General features: G+C 44.3%; 1 protein-coding gene across 2 annotated transcripts in view; it reads right to left on the bottom strand.

Moving 5' to 3' along the window:
- Window positions 1-11,380, bottom strand: part of REEP1 (receptor accessory protein 1) — a 67,864-nt gene extending 56,484 nt beyond the window's left edge. For both annotated transcript variants that reach the window (XM_030947747.1, XM_030947746.1), the window contains exon 1: window positions 11,210-11,380. In XM_030947747.1, coding sequence (XP_030803607.1) covers window positions 11,210-11,241 — 32 coding nt within the window. In that variant the 5' untranslated portion in view covers window positions 11,242-11,380. The remainder of the gene's footprint in view (window positions 1-11,209) is intronic.
- Between the last annotated feature and the right edge of the window lie 7,701 nt (window positions 11,381-19,081).

The following is a 19,081-nucleotide window of genomic DNA, read 5'->3' as shown; positions in this document are numbered from 1 at the left end:
GACAGGCATGAAGCAGGAGAGATCACAGAGTTTCAGCCTGTCTGATGTGATTAAAGTACCTGTAAATATGTGCTAGGGTGCAAGAAGGCATTTGGATTCTTTAGATTGAATCTAAAGGGAAGGTGGTCATGCTGCTCATCCTGAGCTCTCAGTGGGCATTACCACTCCATAGAGAAAAGCTGGATAGTGAAGCTCAGCAGAGCTCCAGAGGTGAGGTCAGAGGTGTCCTGATTACAGCGCTGGAATGGCCCATTAGATTGGCTGGGGTGGCTGAATTTCAGGCAAAGCCATATTCCTATTTAGTGATGAAATTCCCAAGATTAAAATGAAAGGATCATGACAGAATTTTGCTTTTCGGAGCCCTCTATCCTTCATCTGTCACCACTCAAAGGGCAGTTTAACTCAAAGCTCATAAAGAACACAATCCTCCATTGAACTGGCCAACTTCTGTCCCATAATATTCCATTTTCTAGGATGCAGCTAGCACCCTCTACAAGGCCCTCACCATTCTGAACTACAAACACAACCTTAGGTTTCCCACCTGAGTAGATTTACACCACTCACTGACCTCAGCAAAGCAACACAGTTGACACAATCTGAAGCTCTGGTATTGCCCTAGGGATGAAAAAGTTATTGAAGTTTGCATTGAAACAGCATTTTTCAGCTATTTATTTAGTTTGTCTGCAGAAAATCCAGCCTTGATTCTTCAGGTTTACCACAAGCCAGGACTGGGATTTTTTTTGTGGCAGTTCTTGCTAAAATTTGGCACTGTACCCCTTAGTCTATTTATAAGGGCAAAATAGAGAAGTTGTAATTATTCCAGATACAAACTTTCCCCCGCCCACCATCATGTAGTGTGACTTCTTTCTTGGATACATTCAGAAGCTTTCTATTGAATTCCATCTTTTTGTTTGGATGATCACACTTCATTTCACAGAGATTTTGTAGCTGATCACGTGGCTGTAAGGCTTTTCTGAGCACATAAAATTATACATTTATTTGATTGCTAGATTAGAGGAAAAGAGTTTGTGCAATTCCTGATGGACTGAAGAACTTCCAAATCTTCTAAGCCAATGTGTGGTTCCTCAATTATCTCTAAGTGTTCACCATTAATTCCCATCTTAGCTATAATCAGCTGTAACAGAACACACCATGCACAAGGATCTCACAGTGCTGCCCAAATACTGATAAAAACAGTTTTACTGAGCACTGTGAGATGGGAGATCACAAGCAGACACACCAGGATAGGCAGCAGAACACAAGGATTTTTGCAGACCTGTTCAAAAAGACCATAGAAGTCTCCATTGCAGGCTCATGACAGTTACAGCTTTATAAATATCCAGATATGGATGTATCTGTGAGGTAGATTATATCCTGAGAAAGCATCATTAGACCTCAGGTTCTCCATAAATCATTAGAGTCAGCAGGGGATTGGTTTGACTGATTGCACTCTGACAGTTCTGAAAAGAGGTGAGCACAGTATAAGAAGCATGAGGAAATTCCTACAACATTTATGGAGGAAACCATTTGCTCTTAGTTCAGTGCTTGTGTTTTTAAAATAGCAGCTTCCTCTCTGCATTTGATCCTATGAGAAAGACCCTTTCTGTATATAGGACAGCAGAGTGTGTTGCCATGGAAACTATTATGATCTACTTAAATTCAACAGATCCGGCCTTATGGGGTATATTCCTCAGAGTATCTCAATTTAATTATTAATGTTCTTTCTAAACAGCAACATCTTTCTGTTTTGACTGAAATCCTTATAAGCAGAATGAAAACAATAAACCTGGAAAGCAGAGTCCTTTGTTCAGCTACAAAACAGGTACAATTAAGCCAGGGAAAATGCAAACAGCCTCCAGGCTGCCCTGACAATGTGCTTTAAGTCAGACCCAGATGAATTGCTTGGAAGGAGGAAAGTCTCATTCAGTGCTTGTGTCCATCATGCCCCTGGCCTCTCTGCTGTGGTTTCCAGCAAGAAATACCAGCTAGGATAGTGGGATTCTTTTGCAGAGGAACATGCTCAGTGGGATCTAAACACTGACCAGCAATTCCTTGTCATATAACCAGCTGTCTTGCAGTCATTCTCAAGGCAAACCACTCAATCTTTTTCCATGAAATACGTGACTGAACTCAAAGCCTTTTAGCCTCAGGGCAGCTCCAGCATCCACCTCTCTCTTTCACATGTCACCACGAATTCTGCAGGTAGATTTAGGAGCCAGATGGTGTTATTGAACCTGACCTAACACCAGGGATAGTTTCTTGTGGGTCACATAATCTGAGTGGCTTTTAGGTCTAAGTTTAGACATGCACAGACCATGTCCTCCCAAGCAGAAGAGGCAGCAGGACAAGCAGAACCCTTCCATGAGCAGAATGAGGCTCAAGAGCTTCAAACTGCTCATCCACAAAAGGGCCTAAGGCAGAGCATGACCCAGAGCAGTCCTGTGGGAACTGCCCAAGCCAGAACAACCGCCTCATCATGGGACCTACAGCTGGAGAGAGCAGCTCACAGCAAGTGTCAGAGCTTTTGTGCTGAAGACATCAAGAGAAAGGTGACCATGAAATATTGTGGTGAATGGAGCAGGCCATCTTCCTGTGATTGCTCTGCTCTTTATCATCACCAGGTACTTTCCATCAAGGATGTTCTTCCTGAAACGCCATACAAAATTCCTGGTTTCACTTCTCCACGAGTGCTCCTCAGGGACTGACAGCCAGAAGAGTTCTGCCACAGAAGAAGCTTGTCTATGTAAGACATCCCAGAGCACCCCATGACTTCTGACCATTGGCTTGGAAATTTCAGCTCAGAATTCATATTTACCTGGTCCCTCCAATTCTGCTCCACTGGGGGTGCCTCATGCCCACATCAGGCTCTGCCATGTGTAAAACAGACTTGGTAGTTTTCACAGACAGAGATTATCACTAAGACTATTTTACAGTTACCAAATCAGGAAAGAATAAATAATTTTCCCTCTTCCCTCTGCACTGAATCCAGGTTCTTGGTATTCTCATACAAAATCTGCAGCACAAGCCCTTTCCTTGGTTATTGGTTACAAGCCTCCCTCAAAACATGAGGCAAGAAATGTCTGTCAGTTTTTGGCTTTCCGGTGCAAACATTTATTTATAGGCTAGAAACAAGAAATAGAATAAATGAGCTGAATGAAAGGAAGCAGCAGTATGAACTCAACAGAACAGAAGTCTTTCTTCTGCAGGAGCTGCAACTATTCATTAATGCTGACAGCATTGGACTGCCTGGTAAATTCACAGGCAGGTACACACATGGTCCTGGCATCCCTGGGATCTGTCCAAAAAGGCACAACATTCCAGACATGAGGGGCATTCTTTGTACCTCCTCACAAATATGTTCTTCAATATTGGTTTTGTTCTCCTGTAAAATTTGCCATTTTTGGAAAGAAAAATATTACTACTGGCTCCATGAGAGACAAAGGGGAAAGAGAGGCTGCAGCTTTACTGACCAGTTGATGGATTCCTTCTTTGAAACTGGATGTTTATTTGTTAGCAATTAGTGCATGAGCAGTCTGGGATGCAGCAAGCAGCATCTGAAGAAACAAACAAGCCTTTCCTAAGCATGACACCAGTCGTCCCCCCATCACTGCCAAGAGTAAATCTCCAACTTGACACCCAATCCTCTCCCTCCATATAAATGTGTGTCCCTTCTGAAACACAATCCTTGCTCTTCATCGCTGCTTACTGTACAAGCAGCTTCTCTCCTTTGATGCCATCCCTGCCCTGCTTCTGGCTCTGTGACCACTTTTACCAGCCTGCAGATCACTGCTTTACCGCCCAGAGCAAGTTAAAATCCCTTGCCCTCCCCTTCTCCTCTTTCCTGTCTGCAAGAAACAAACAGCAGGGTTCTCTGCGAAGGAGTTATGCCTGTTCTGAAGCTCACAGCAAAAGATGAAGTGGTTCTGTGTACAAATCTTGGGAAAGTACCACCCATGTTTTTAGCTCTGGCATGGTGCTCCAGGCCTGGAGTGCCTTCCCAAGTCCTACCTGTGGAATGAGCAGGTGTGTCCTGTTATCTCAGTCATCCTCTTCAAAAGCACACAAGTCATGGAAAGATAAAATACAGCCTTCATTTTGTCACTTCTTCTAGCTCTTTCTCACCACTCTATTCACCATCTGTTTTGCCTGTATTTTATCAATTTAAATTCTGTCTTACTCCATGCATGTAAAATGCTGAATTAGAGCATGAACACCTTAGCAGCAAGTGTCTCACAGAAATTACTGAGGAGCACAGGATCAGTCTCAAGAATGGTTTACCTAGAATGCAGAATTGCATGTATTCATACCTTATTTATTTTTCTACTACTACAGAACTTAGAAGAACCAGCTAGAGACCAACCCCCACTGTCTAGGTGTTGTAAGATAAAAAATACTAAATTAACTTGCTGCCAAAGAGAGTTTGCAATCTAAGCAGCATACCAGTGATAACAAAAGTATGTGAGACCTTCCCTGCAAAAAGCAGCATGTGATTAACTTCAACCATAGAGGTGATCTAAGGGAGATTTTGCCATATGAGCCTGATCACATGGATGAATCCCTTCATTAGGCCATTTCACCTCACAAGATCTACCTGAAACCTGAGTGGCCCCAAGTGGACAAGCCAACAAAAGGGAATCTAGACTCAGATCCTTACTGTCTAATGAAGACATAGAAGAAACTTTGTGACTCAAAGGTTCTGCATCAATCCAAACTGGCTAATACTTCTGCAGCACTCAGATCTTCATCCACCTTTAGCCTGATTAGCATGAAAGTTCCCAAGGTATCAGCTCTGCCTGCTGAGACATGGAAGCAGAAAGACAAATGCAGTGCTCAGTATTAAGAAGCAACTGCTCAGGAAGTGGGAGGTGTGATTGTGCGTTGTCTTCCTTCATCCAGTTTGTACCAAGCATTTCCCCTTGACTCAACAGCTCTCCATGCAACACACAACCCCTGATGGAAGCTCCAGTCTCACTCTGTTAACTGCACTAAGAGAACATGAAAGTGTTTCTCAACCTTTCCTAATCATTGGACCATCCAAACTTTAAAGAAACACACAGCTTATTTTATAACCCACTGTTCCTTAAGGATAGATGATAAATAATAAGTCACATGGAATTGGCAAAATGTTGAAATGGGAATATTTTACAAAACTGTAATTCAATAGATATAATTACAAACCTTGCAAATACAAAAAGAGTAAGAAGTGGCATCTTCTATCTAAATCAGTTAGCACATAACTGCCTGTATGAGGGTTTCTGGTTTAGAGCTGAAACACTGACTGACCACAGCTCAAGTACCTTGGATCTAAATCTCCCTCCTGTGATTAGGAAACCAATTTTAGGCAGTGTAATGCCTGGCTTAGTAGCCTGTATTAAGCAGTCTGGCTCTTGCCTTCTGCTTACTTTTACCCTAAGGACAGCACTGAGGATCTGAAAGGGAATAGGTCATGATTCAAAATACTTTGGCCTTTGGTTGTTTGACTGCCTCAGTAGCATCTATTTAAGTCTGTAGCTTTGCTCTATCCCTCTCACACCATCAAAAACCCATACAAAAGCCACACACATTTCCCAATTCCCTTTATCAAGTTGCCTTTTATTCATTTATTGAGCAAGGAGTCTGGAGGAAATATGTTACCTGTTACCCTGCGGAATTCTGTACATATCACTTGATCTCTGTGTGTCTTGGTGCCCTTACCCATACAATGGCAGTAAAAATCCCTCTAATGACACAACACTAAATTAATGCTTCAAAGTGCTTTAATAGAGTGAATGGAAAGGGTACCACAAAGGATAAATACTGTACAAAGGCAAAGCCCCTTGGCTATCTATATCCCACAGCTGCCAGGCTGGGAAAACATCCTCCCAGAACCAGTCAGATCTGTGATGTGCACACCAGAAAACCTTCCCCACTGGGGCCAGGAGCATTTCCAGCACATCTGCGTTGGGCAGAAGAATCTGGGTCAGGGCTGCCAGAGCAGCCCCTGCTGTCCCCTGCAGCGTGATCACACAGTCACATTTCACACCAAGGGCACGGCAAATGTCGCACCTGCGCTGGCTGCTCCTCTGTCACTTGCTGTCACCAACAGGTTCTGCCCCCTCAGCAGAGCCAAAGGCTGCAGCAGGGATGCACATGAACAGTCAGAGAGACCATGTGCTCTTCACAATGCAGGGCAAGCCTGCAGCCTCTGTTTTGGTGGCATTACACCACTTTTTATACGGGTCAAGTTTATCAGTAAACTCCAAGTATGGCAGGGGGTCTGCCCTTCCCACTTCCCAGCTCCAGAGCACAGAAGAGTCTACCCCAAATTCATCCCACAGCCTTGGCTGGGAGCTCAAGCTGCACTTTGGGTCCTTTGCTGTATTTTCAGATAATTTTACACCTCTGGTGTGAGGCCTGTAGAGAGCAATGAACACCTGAATCCCTCATGTCACCTGCCAGCACCAAGTACAGCAGGCTGTGAAGGACCTTGGTGGAGATAAGAATTGTGTTCTCTGAGCTTTCTCACAGCTTCTCAGGAAAATCCTGGGAGAGAATTAAGTCTCTCTCTGTTCAGAGAATACGTGAATACTACAGACCTTCACATATAGGATGTATGTCAACTAAAATGCAAATACATCAATAACCAATACATGATATCTATCAAGTGGTAACATCAGCTGAAATGCTAATGCTGATGTATCAATAACCAACAGCTTGAAGCTATGCTCTGCTTTTATGAGAGCAGTCCCTGCCTGCTTGAGTGGATCCTGTCTGCCTCTCATAAAGACATAAGTTATCATTTTCTACCTTCAGATAATATCCTTAATATGACTTTTCACGTTTGGTTTCATTCATAAATTTCTTCAAGCTTCCCATACATATGAAAAGTGGGAGGAGGAAGGATCTGCTCAGTTTCTCTAAAATGGAAATTCTTTACAGATACAAAGATGAAATCAATGTCTGACTCAGTAGCACTATGAACTGACACCAGATGAGGATGGGGTGGCCAATCTCACAGCCTTGCTAAAACAGCATCACAATAACCAAGAAAGAGAAAGCTAAGAAACTGTGATAGGGAAGGAAATCTCATGCATCAGATTAAAGAATTCTTTGGTTCCCCTTTGATTTTATTCAGAATCCAACTTCTTCCAGGGACAGCCAGCACACAGGGATGGGAATTCCCAGTGAGCATACCTAAAGCTGACATTCTCTTTCACATCAAAACATAAGAGATCAGAGAGGCCATTAATGATATTTTGATTTAAAAGAAAATATATGCAGGCAAAAAAAGGCTGTGGATTTTCATCATGAAGAACATATTTAACCATCTTATATTAATTTGAAATGCATGTCTAAGCTTCTCACAGGAGGAATTCAAATGCCTAAGTCATCACATAGCATCATATCATCTACTGATAACCTGTCTAACCTAGCTTTGTTTCTACTGACATTTCCTTCCTCTGCCACGTGTTCCAGATTGAAAGTCCTTCAACAGGCAGTGTCCAACTTTCAGAATGGGAGCGAAAACCCTTTATATTTCTGTTCTGTGTGATCCTAGCACATAAACCAAGTTTCACGTTTCTGAGAAAGGACAGGATTCCCATGCCAATACAATGGGCTGCATTTATATACACCACTTTTAACTTCAAAGGGCCTGTAGACAACAGCCAAAAGTGGCTATCCAGGATTGGCAGTGCTGTGCACTGCAGCTGAACTGCTCTGCAATAACAAAGACAGATCCCAAGTCCTTCTCCTAGAGAGGCCTCTACCTTTTGAGGGAATTTGAAAGGAGCAGCAATAACTTGCTAAGACAGACCAATGGCCCCTTCTGGTCTGCCTCAGGGAAGATAAATTCACAACAGTTCATTACACTTCACAGATGAGAAAACTGAGATACAGGTGCTCCAGAATGTCCTTTGAGATGCACTCAGAGATGAAGAATAAAAAAAGGCTGTAATTAACCCACAAATAATGATGTTATCCCATTCCAGTTACTGTGAGAGACATAGGAACAAGTCACTCCAAGATGCAATAATTGCAATTCCAGTGATCACAGACATCCCTTGGTGGAAAAATCATATGTAATCCACTGCCATAAGAAATATCCTGATTTTGTTCTCACTGAGATGAGTGAAAAAACTTCCTGGGAATAGTATCATAGGAGAATGAGAATTGAGCTCTTAGAGGAAAAAAACACCCAGGGACATGATTATCTTTTTGTTTCACATTTGTACAGTACCTAGGGCAGATCCTAAACATAACACCCTTGACTTTAAAACACAGCTATGGCAGAGATGTTGCTCTGAAGATATCATTTCTCTTCTGGGGGTTCCCAGCACACAGCTCTGCAGGCAGAACAGAACCAGCCAGCACTCTGGACATAAAGCCCAAACACTAAAGGTGAAATGAGGTAAGAGAAGGTTTGCAGTGAGCTGCCTGGCTTCCTGCTGAAAAAGGTGAGAAGCGCTCACAGGTTCTTCTCCTTCAGCAATATTTTAGAAATAGACACTGCCAGGACAGAACCAGTAACAACTAAATCAGAGACAGTGGAAGCAGCAAAGCACCAAAGAGACAAAGCAAAGGAAGCAAAGGCCTGCTGTTGTTTAAAGCCCTTTCTGTTAGCTGAGTCATATCAGACATAGCCCCTGTGGAGAGCAGCAGAAGTCATAAGAGCACAAATCAACATTCACAGTGTGACTAAACCACACCACACCACAGCACTTTCTTCATAATCCTTATCAGTTAATAAGATTTAATGAAAAAACAACTACATAGGCACAAGCAGAGGGGCAAAAAGCCCAACCAGATGGCCATTCTACTTAAGCACAGCTATCTGTACTGATGGATCAACTAGTGATTCATAATGAGATGGGGAAACTGGATTAAATAGCTTAAATCTTTGCCATGATGCTAATCTGAAGACCACTGTACACCAAGGAGTCAGGGATCCACCTCCCAGTTACTCTGGATGGTCTGTGCTGTGCTGCAGGGGGATCCTGGTTGTCTGGCCTGTGGTGGGATGCACATTCCTCTTGGATGCAGGAGCAACTTGCTCATCACCCGACATTAAACCACCTGCCCATCTTTGTCTTCATCTAAGTGTAGCAACAAGTTCTCTTGTGAACATCCCTTTCATCTGGCAGCAGGAGTGATGAATGGAAATGTCTTCAGAAATAAAAAGAAAAGGCTGTGGGAGTTGAAAAGATCAAGGTGTAAGGGAACCTTTGCACAGACAGATCTGCACGGTGTGCTGTGTCAGACTGGAGGGCTCCTCCATGTCAGACACCTCAGGGTTTCTGGGATCTGATGGAATGTAAGATTATTTATACTCTCCTCTTTTTTTTTTTTTTTATGCAATGCTACCTCTAGCAAATGGTGTTTTAAGCAATAGTCTAAAGAGTCCAAGTTTCTTACTGGGATCATAACAAACCAGCACTTCCTGGTGCAAAATAGTCTTAAAGGATGGATTTGCACTCAGCAGTGGAAAGAAAGTGGTGATCAAGCTTGGCTTGCCCTAGGTTTCCTTGCAAAATTCTTACTTATTACTATGACAATTATTTAATATTTACACTGCATATTCATTATTTGCTACTGAAAATGCAGCATAACAAATAACTGGTACTGCCCTCTGCACAGCTGAGTCCATGCTGTGACATGTTATTCAGATAACACTGAAGAGAACAGGAAGGTCTGTGTGCTCAGCTAATTACCTGACTGGTCAATTGCTCCAGGTCCTGCCCCTATCAGATTTTTACCCAGCCCATGTGTCTTAAATGAAATCATCTGTGTAGATGTGCATGTGCTGAGACAAGTAAGTTAAACTACCACCTCTGTGTAGACATTCTTTGTTCTTGAGGATTAGCTGAGTTACACAATGTGGGTTTTTTCAAAGTGGAAATTAGTCTAGTAGAGAAGAAAGAAAAGCTGCCTTAGACAATACATGCTACATCTCACATTGCTGGCAGAGATATCTGCACAGATATACTGTTCAAATTAAATCTTTTAAATATTTAACACTCTTTCCCAGAATGAAGTGCAAGCCAAATAATGGCTAGCTGCAGCTGAATCCAGATGACAGACCTCCAGGGGCTAAATTCAACTCCAGAGCCCCCTAAAATCTTCATATCTGACACTCAATATCTTACTGATAAAGAGACCTAACTAAGATGAAGGTGAGTTTTCCTTTTGATATTTCATCTTATATAGCAAAAGAGACCTTGAAAATGCTTTTCTGGAAACATGCTGATGGTGCAACATCATGGCACGTTTCTTTCAGACAAAGAAAGTGACAGGCCCTCGTAGACGCTCTACAATAACTTAAGAGCACAACAGATGTCCTCCTGAATCTGCAGGAGAGGCATCTGTATGTATATGATGGAGAAAACTGGCAAATTATTCATCTGATGCCATATATTAGCCTTCCCCATCACATTTCCAGAAGGGAGATCAGCCATCCTGCTGCCCCACCTTAAGACTGTAATCTCCCTCCTCCAGGAATTTTCCAAATAACATCAAAACCACCTTTTTCTCCCTAAACCTCTTCTCAGATGGGGCAGATAAACATATACCTCGAGCTTGCTCCGTTTTCCCCTGTTGCCTGGGAAGAATTTCCAGGGAATTTTTACATCTATTCCCACCTAGAGCAGTTTCAGCCATGGAAAAGCTGTAGGACAAGCGCAAGAGCCACACGCTTCTTCTCCCAGAATGACAGGTTAAAGGGAGAGGGAGATCGCCTTTTGAGAGGACGGGCGGCCAGTCGCAAAGAGGAAAGGAATATTTGATATTTCTTTTGCGAAACACACAGAGAAAGCGGCGGCGGCGGCTGGGAGACCCCGCGGCCGCCTCTCCCACGCCCCCTCGCGAGCCCCCAGCCGCGCCGAGCCCGGTAACAAAGCGCCGAGACAAATCCGTGTCCATTTTCCCACCCGTGGATGCTCCGTTGCCCCTCCGGACGATGTCACCCGCTCTCTTTCTCCGCTGTCACCTTGCGCTGCACAGCGCGGCAGCGCTTTACCCTCCACCCCACCCCCGGTGATTTTCTCATGCTGGAAAATCCCATCTGACCCACCTACCTCCTGCCTCACCCGCCGGGCAGCCGGGCGCCCCGGCCCCGACAACAACCTGCTAAATTTAGCCCAGTATCCACAGCAGGGGCAGGGGACGGACGCCGCGCACACACACGCGCGGACACGCGGGCGCACGCTGCAGGTGCCGAGCGGCAGCTACTCACACCACGAGCCTGGAGATGATCCATGAGACCATGGCGCTGCCGTGTGCCGCAGGGCCGGCTCTCCCGGCAGGGAGGGCTCGCCCGGCGTCCTCGCCCGCTGCCGGCCGCCGCCCGAGTGCGCGGGGCGGGCGGCTCGGCCATCCGGCCCCGCAGCCTCAGCGCAGCCTCACTGGCGGCACCGCCCGCAGCCAACGCGCAGCCGGGCCCGGCCGCCCACTCTGGGCAGGGCCCGCAGCCGCCCCCCGCGGGAGGAGGAGGAGCAGGAGGAGCCCCCCGCGCTCCCCGGTGGGCGCTTTGGCGTGAGGAAGGGGTCCCTGCCCCAGCCGCGGCACCGGGCAGGTACGCGGGCGCTTCTGGACCACCGCAGCCGAGCAGGACACGAAGGAAACGCAAGGGACTGTTCACATCAAAGGAAAGGCAAAGCTAAGGCTCGGGGTTCATAGAAAGAGAAGGATTTTCCCCGTTTCCCCCCACCAAAGTGTCTAGGCACAACGGACAAGGGTATTGGCCACAGGATCACAGGTAAATTCCCATCATCGTCAGTGATGACAAGCAGGAATCTCTCCTCGACATCACTTTTTATTAGCGGGTCTCATAGCTGTCAGCTCCAATTTCCATGAGGAACAGCTGGCCACACACAAAACAACGTACATTGGCTTAACCTGCAGGTTGTTCTTTTTAAGTTTCTTTTGGATTATTTTCCTTTCTTTCACTGACACATGGCAAATGTGGTTAGACTGCCTGAAATCAGCTCCCCTGCTTTGGTTTTCCCCTTCTACTGGAAACACATGTGCCCATGGCAATTCATGATGAGGTTTTGGTCTTGCAGTAATCCTGAGATCTCAAGCTTGCCACCAGAGCAGCCCCGAGCTTTACCTGGAGGTTGCTCTGTGGAGCAGCTGGCCTGTTTGTGGCATTAGGTTCAGGGCCCTGGCCACCCCTGTCCCTGGGGGCACTATCTTCTCCTCCACACCACATTGCTCTTTCTGAAGACTGGGCAGCTGCAGCAAAGTGTCCCTAGAGCTGAAAGATGCTGAAAATCTCTCATGTATTTTGAGTAATCTGGGAAGAACTCTTTCAAGGAGAGACTGAATGTTTCAAACCAGAGGCAGCAGTTCTAGGAGCTGATCACAGACTTCTCCAGTCCCAGGTTACCACATTCATCCTCACAACCCTGTCCACACTATCCAGCCCTTACCATAGAATGGTTTGGTTGAAAGAGAACTTAAAAGCCATCCCATTCCAACTGCCTGCCATGGGCAAGAACACTTCCCACTAGACCAGGTTGCTCAGAGCCCCATCCAACCTGACCTTACACCTCACCTTTCTTCTGCTTAGATCAAAAGTTCTCTATAATAGGATCACCTTTTTGTTGTCATCTCATTGCAAAGCTCCCATACCTTCTTGGTGATTTCTCACGTGCAGCTACTCACAGCACTCACTCCTTCTTCACAAAGCAACCAACAAACGCCAACTCTCTCCTCACCCACTCCTTTATAGCACTCATCTTATTGGACACAGCTGTGGCCTACTAAGGGCAGGCCTGTTCCTAATCTTTGGTGATTAGTGCAGCTGCAACTCCTCAGGTGTGAGATTACCTTCTGCGCTATCTTTATTTTCCTACATTCTGTCCCACCAGACCTTTTCTCATGTCGGCTCTCTGGATCTGGTCCCCAGAAAACCAGTACGTTGAGGGACAGACAGACGGACCAACAACTCACTTCAGGTAAAGCTGCAGGCACAGAGAGACACGTAATTAAAGTTATTCAAGTTCAGCACCTGTAGGAATTAAATCTGGGGGAAGGTGGGCGCTCCGCTGGCCGCAGTGGGTCTGTGCCTCCAGCAGGGGGAACTTGCAGCCCGCGCTGTGACCGGCAGCGCTCCTGCTCCCAGCGCCGCAATTCTGGGCTGCAGACGGGCTGCGAGCCACAGCCGCAGGCATGGGGCCACCACACACTCTTTCCTCAGGCACTCTAAGGGTCGAGAGTGGCAGCATCGCTCCAGCCAGCGCTGACTGCTGGACAGGCACCACAAAGGCGGGGCTGGGTGGTGCGCTGCAGTAAGCGAGTGTAAATTAGCCGTCCTCTGCAGGCATGCTTGCTCTAAGTGAGAACTGCCTTCTCTCCAAAAGAAGCCATTAGGTCATCCAGCCCAAATTCTTAAAGCAGTGAATCATCCTGTGGCTGTCTTGCTTGTATATCGTAGCCAAATAAGTACTTGGAAGTCTGTTATCCGAGATTTTTCCTGTGTCAGGATTATTTAGTGTGAGCTTTTAGACTGCACGTTGGCAGACAATTCACAACACTGTTACAATTAATGGCGGGATATTATCAAGTACAAGGCACAGGTCTCTCTGCAAGAATATTTGTGTTATCACCAAAGTACATAAAACTTGCCACTCAGTACTTGCTGCATATTTCCTGGACCAACAAGAGAAGATATTGGATCATAAAGACAGATAATACAGAGGACAACACCCAAAGCTGCAGCAAAACATTTTAGTGCTCAAATCATAATTCAGCCTCGTGTCCTCTTGATTCCCTTTGAGCTAAGACTCATCTCAGAGACTGACTCAGTGCGGAGGGTATTTAGGGGATCACTACTCCCCACAAGTACATCCAGCACTTTTACACAGCACAATTTATGGTTAAATTTCATGCATATTCATTACATTCCTTGGGATAGGAGTGCTTATACAAATTACTTCCCAGAAATCATTAACAGCATTAGCATGTGTAACACACAAGTGCAGTGTACTCTGGTGGCTGCGCTGAGGAAGGCTCCAAGTGAGTCTTCCTCGGGGCTCATTCCGATGAAGGCCAGCAGTCTTCCTCACTCTGCCCTTTTCACCTTTCTTTCTGAAGCATGCACAGTCCTTTGCTGGCTGGCTCAGCGTTTTCTGCTGACAATAGGTTTTGTTTCTCTTATCTTGCCAAGGTGCTTCTGCTTCCCTTATCTTGACAAGGCTAAGGTGAATTCTGCTTCTTAGGCTTGTGATTAGTATTTGTTGACTCTTAATAGTTAACCCATGCAAGCATGAGTAACCAACTTCTTTCACTCTTGCCTCCTTCCAGCCTCCTCCAGCTCACCATGTTCACTGCAACTCCTGCCAGTTGCTATTGATGCTGATCCCACTGCTCTTTTCTGGGCAGCAAACCTCAAAAAGGTTAGAGGATTTTTTTTTCTGGCTGGCAGCAATCTCTGAGAGGGGTAAGCACGACATGGACCCTTCTTGTGCTGCTGCTTTGTACACAAATGGCACAATCATTACCTGACGACAGATCTTAAGCCTCAAATGTACACAGATAGTTAACAAGGTAGTCTGGTGATGGCAAACCTAAGGAAATGCAGGGAGCTTTACTGAAACAGCTGTTTGGTTAACAGAGGGTGAAGGAAAGACGTTCAGCTCCACTGAGTCACCAGTGGAAGGGTGATAATGCCCCCTACCTACACCTCATGGGCTGTGTCTTAGGACAAGTCATACAGCTCTGTGCCTATAAGCTCTGCATGTGACATCCCAAGCATCCTGGAAAGAGGCTTTGCTTGAAGAAAGTCTTCCCTTTGCTGTTAAACCACCTCATCCAGTCTATAAAAAACCAAACCAAACTGAACAAACAAAAATACTCCCAAAAACCATAAGAGTTAAAGCACAGGAACAGATATGAATTAACTTATACAGCCAGCTCAGCAGAAATGCCATCCAATGCTCATGGAACATTTTGGAACTGCTTTAGCAGTAGAAGGTTTGGCAGTGGAAAATCCTACACAGCTTGCACCATTAGATAGTCTGATTTCTGTTTCTCAAATTATAAAACAAATCAGCTTTGTTACTGAAGGCAGAGCCACCACCCTTGCTGTAAATACTATGTAGTCTTCTCCTAGCAACTACTTTTTTCCAAGAAGTTTGCAGCCATGGAAAAGTCAGACCCCCCCAAGAGCTCTGCTATAATCAGACTCATTCCTCTCAGGGAAAGGGGATCTCTGCCTCACAGCTGAACAACAACTGCTAAGCCAGGGCTTCTTAGAACAAAAGCGTCACTGACATACATGCACAGGGCACTGTTACCAAATCCAGAAAAGGTCAGGAAGCAGCAAGTGCAGACAACTCTTGTGTCCTCCAATGAATCAAACCTACACCAGAGGCATTTAAGAACAGCTGAAGTGCAGACAACCCAGCCAAGAAATGTACCCAGGAATAGAGAAAAATATCAGACAGAAAATCTGTGGTAGTTGGGTGCTGAAGTTCATGTGGCAAAACCAAAAATGAAAATAAAAATAAATAAACTACACATAACCATACTGCACATATATATCATGCAGTGTTATTACAACACCTAAAAAGTATCAGGAGAAGAAAGCTTGATCAGGAATGGTCTGCATCCCATCAAGGAATGCACACACACACACATCTAGGTAAATATATTCAGCCTCTTGAAAGATAACTATTTGGAGTTCCACCCACTGGAATAGAATGGGTGATTCCTTGCATTTATCTCCTGACTTCTATTTGGGAAGCAGAACAAAAGAAACAAATAAATGAAAACCTAATGGGGTAACATGGACAATTAGACCAAAAATCCAAGAAGAATGCAGCTCCTGAACACAGTAATGAAAAATGCCCATTTCTGAAATGACAGCTTTACTAATAACTATGGAGTAGACAGGAAAAAGTTAATTCTGCTCATGGGGGAGATTATTACAGCATGGGGAGACACTCAGCATTTCCTGGCTGCTATTTCCATCTTTATTATTGAATTAACTGTTTCAGAGCTATGGCCATTAGCAAAGAGAGATTAAGAAATGCCTATTTTGTCTCAAAAGTAGGGGTGTGGTCTGGCATTTGCACTCGGAATTGCAATTTCTGAGAAACACTTTATTTCAGTGACTCACTACCAGAGCTTGGGGAAAACATGGAAGACCAGCATGTCTGACTGTATAATTTGGCTTTAGGTGAACAAAATGGGAGGGCTTAGCCCAAATTATCCAAATACAAAACTCTGCAGCACAGATCTCAGCCACTGATACTCAGTATCTCAGATATTAAGCTCTAAATACCTCAGGTTGTGCATCAAAAGTGTCTTTTGAGAAGTCTGTTCTTTACTTTCCATATCCTCTTCTGTAACTTTGTCCTGCTACATGTAACTTGCATGCTACAAGATGCTTCCTCTGCCTTGGAATAAATCCACGTGTTTTATATTAACTCATTAGTGATTCTGAGGTATCTGCAGACCCTCCAGCTCCATGAGAAATTATCCTAGCTCAGCATGTTTTCCATGATACTGATCAGAATCCTAGAATATCCTGAGATAAAAGGGACACATAAGGAACAAAGAAAATGCTTGATTTACAGCATTTTATAAATTGATAAAAGAGTATTTTAGATTGGGAATTACTTTTTCAATCTTAAAAGTCAACAAAGACATTAATAAATTAATAAAGACAATACAGACATTAATAATTGCCCTTGTTATTACAGTACTTCTGACACAGGTTAGATTCCTTGCTCCTTGTTAACTGCTACCTGTCCTTTTTACCTCCTAAACACCCTGCTATGGACAGTGAACAACTGAAATGTAAAAAGAATGGAAACAGTTCAATAACCCCCTCTCCCCACACACATATAAGCAAAAAAAACCACTCTAAACAACAACAACACAAACCAACCCAAAAATCCTTCAATTGTGACTGTGAATAATAAGGCATGCTGTCAAAACTTGAAACCAATGTGAAGACCAAGCCTATCTTAGCTTTAAAACAGGACATTTAATGGCCATGGCAAGCTTCTGTGGATGATGCACACTGAGTCAAGACTAGAGAAGGTTTCTCTTCAAATTTGCTCTGGGCCCTTGTTATCAGCTACCTCCAGGAAGGAGATACTGAGATGTGCAGAGCTTTGGTTTGATCCAGTGGGTCAGCCCTTACATTCTTGCTCTGGAAGGATGGATTATTCTGAATTTTATTACTGTGCAGTGTTTAACGACGGTAACAATAGTGACTGTGCTGAAGGATGACTTGACCATGTTCTTGACCTTAAAGGAGACACGGAGAGAAAGGAGGCAGGCAATTAAGTGCCAGTGTGAACATGAGGTTTGCTCAAGAGAGATATTGAGAGAAATACGGTCAGTGCACGGCCTTGAGGCTTCACTGAGGCGCCACGCCGTGCAAACAGGAATGTAAATGATAACAAGAGGCTGTAAATAACAAAAGGGGCCCCTCTGATGAGCAGAAGAGAGGTTTCCTTCAAGGAAACAGGAGGAATGTGCAGGAGGCTGTCCGTAGCCCTAAAGATGTCAGGAGAATGCTGTAGATGGGTCTTAGCAGTTTCTAGAGACTGTCTTCACAGACTGATGTAATAAAAGAGCTGAGGCAGTAAGAGAGGAGAGCAAAGAGGACTACTTCTTCACCATCCCTTGCTGAATTACCTTTAACCAACTAATTTGGTATCACGAGCACTGTTCTGTTTAGCCGCATCCTGCAAATAGATTAAATCCCCCAAGCAATTACTAGGCTAATATGGCAGCACAAAAACCTGTTTTAACAACTGTATAAATACTACTTAATGGTAAGTTTTACTAGAAGGCTGCTATTGACCTTCTGGATCAGTTTAAATCCCAGCACAATCCAGGATATGCTTTCAGTTCTGTGTAGAGCCCTGAGGGAGGCAGATGGAAATGAGCTGCCCTGGCACAGCTGGCAAAGCTCCTTCCCATAGGAGCTGCTCAAGGTACTGGCAGGTGAGCAGCAACCTCACTGTGAGTGCACTCATTTCTCCAGGGGTTTTCTCAGACTTCTGCCAGGATTTTTCTCTTCCTCCCATACACCAGAATACACCTGCATCCCCCATGTGTGCCCTGCTCTGTTCCTCACGAGGTGTGGAAACCACTCACTGCCTTTTAACTGTTTTGTCCTCTGTTACAAATGCAAAGGGAAATACTCTCTTACACTGTAAGACTCTCATATACTGTATATTCATGAACATGAAACTGAAAGCTACTTTCAGTTTTATTTCATTCTGGAAAAAGTAAAAAGGATGATAGGGAAAAGAGGCCTCTTTTTATGGACAAGTTATATAACAGAATTTTTTCTCTGCAGTCAGGAAACTTGCAGCATCATCCTGCTTCTGTCTCTCTCTCATTATGTGGCAGTAGGAAGAAGAATTAATTGTCATCCCAGGGACAAAAAAGGCTACGTTCCAAAACGGAAACAGAAAAAAACTCAGGATCTAAACCAAACAATTAGAGGCTTCAGAGGAAAAAAAAAACAGACAAAGGAAAACTTCATCCATTGTGATAAGAGTTTTCAAGTTACCTTCTACAGGCTATTTATAGAGGGCCCCCCATCCCTATAAACTTTACTCCCTTCTAAAGCCTTACAATATCTCACTTTATGCCACTATTGATGAGACCAGATAATGGTTCCTTGGCTTGGTACCTGCTTACAGCTCACAGAGGTCAAAGTGAGAGCTGTGAGCATTGCATTTAGAGAGCTGCCAACACTTCATATGGCTACTGAAAGTATTCTAACACATTTCTGAACCATGCATGCCTGTCTGAGGAAAGGAATAGTAGTTTTTCCCCACAAATAGTGATCCAGTACATCTGCTCAGCACAAAATTTGAAAAGGCTACACCTGAAAATGAAAATTTGGACTCCTAGCAGTCTACACTTCAATATCACAATGTCCTCTAAGAAAGAGGAAAAAAAACATAACAGGAAACTACTTTAAAAATTGGCATCTTCATAATAATTTTAAAATAGTATTTGTGCTCAACCTCCATTTTCCATAGCAGTCTCCAGCCAGAAACTGTAAGTTCCAACCTCTCAAACTGCTAAATGAAGCATTTGTAAATACATGTTCTCCCTCCATACCCCA

This window comes from Camarhynchus parvulus, chromosome 4 (genome assembly GCF_901933205.1).
Source record: "Camarhynchus parvulus chromosome 4, STF_HiC, whole genome shotgun sequence".
Taxonomy (NCBI): Eukaryota; Metazoa; Chordata; class Aves; order Passeriformes; family Thraupidae; genus Camarhynchus; species Camarhynchus parvulus.
This window is presented reverse-complemented; position numbering and strand designations above follow the sequence as displayed.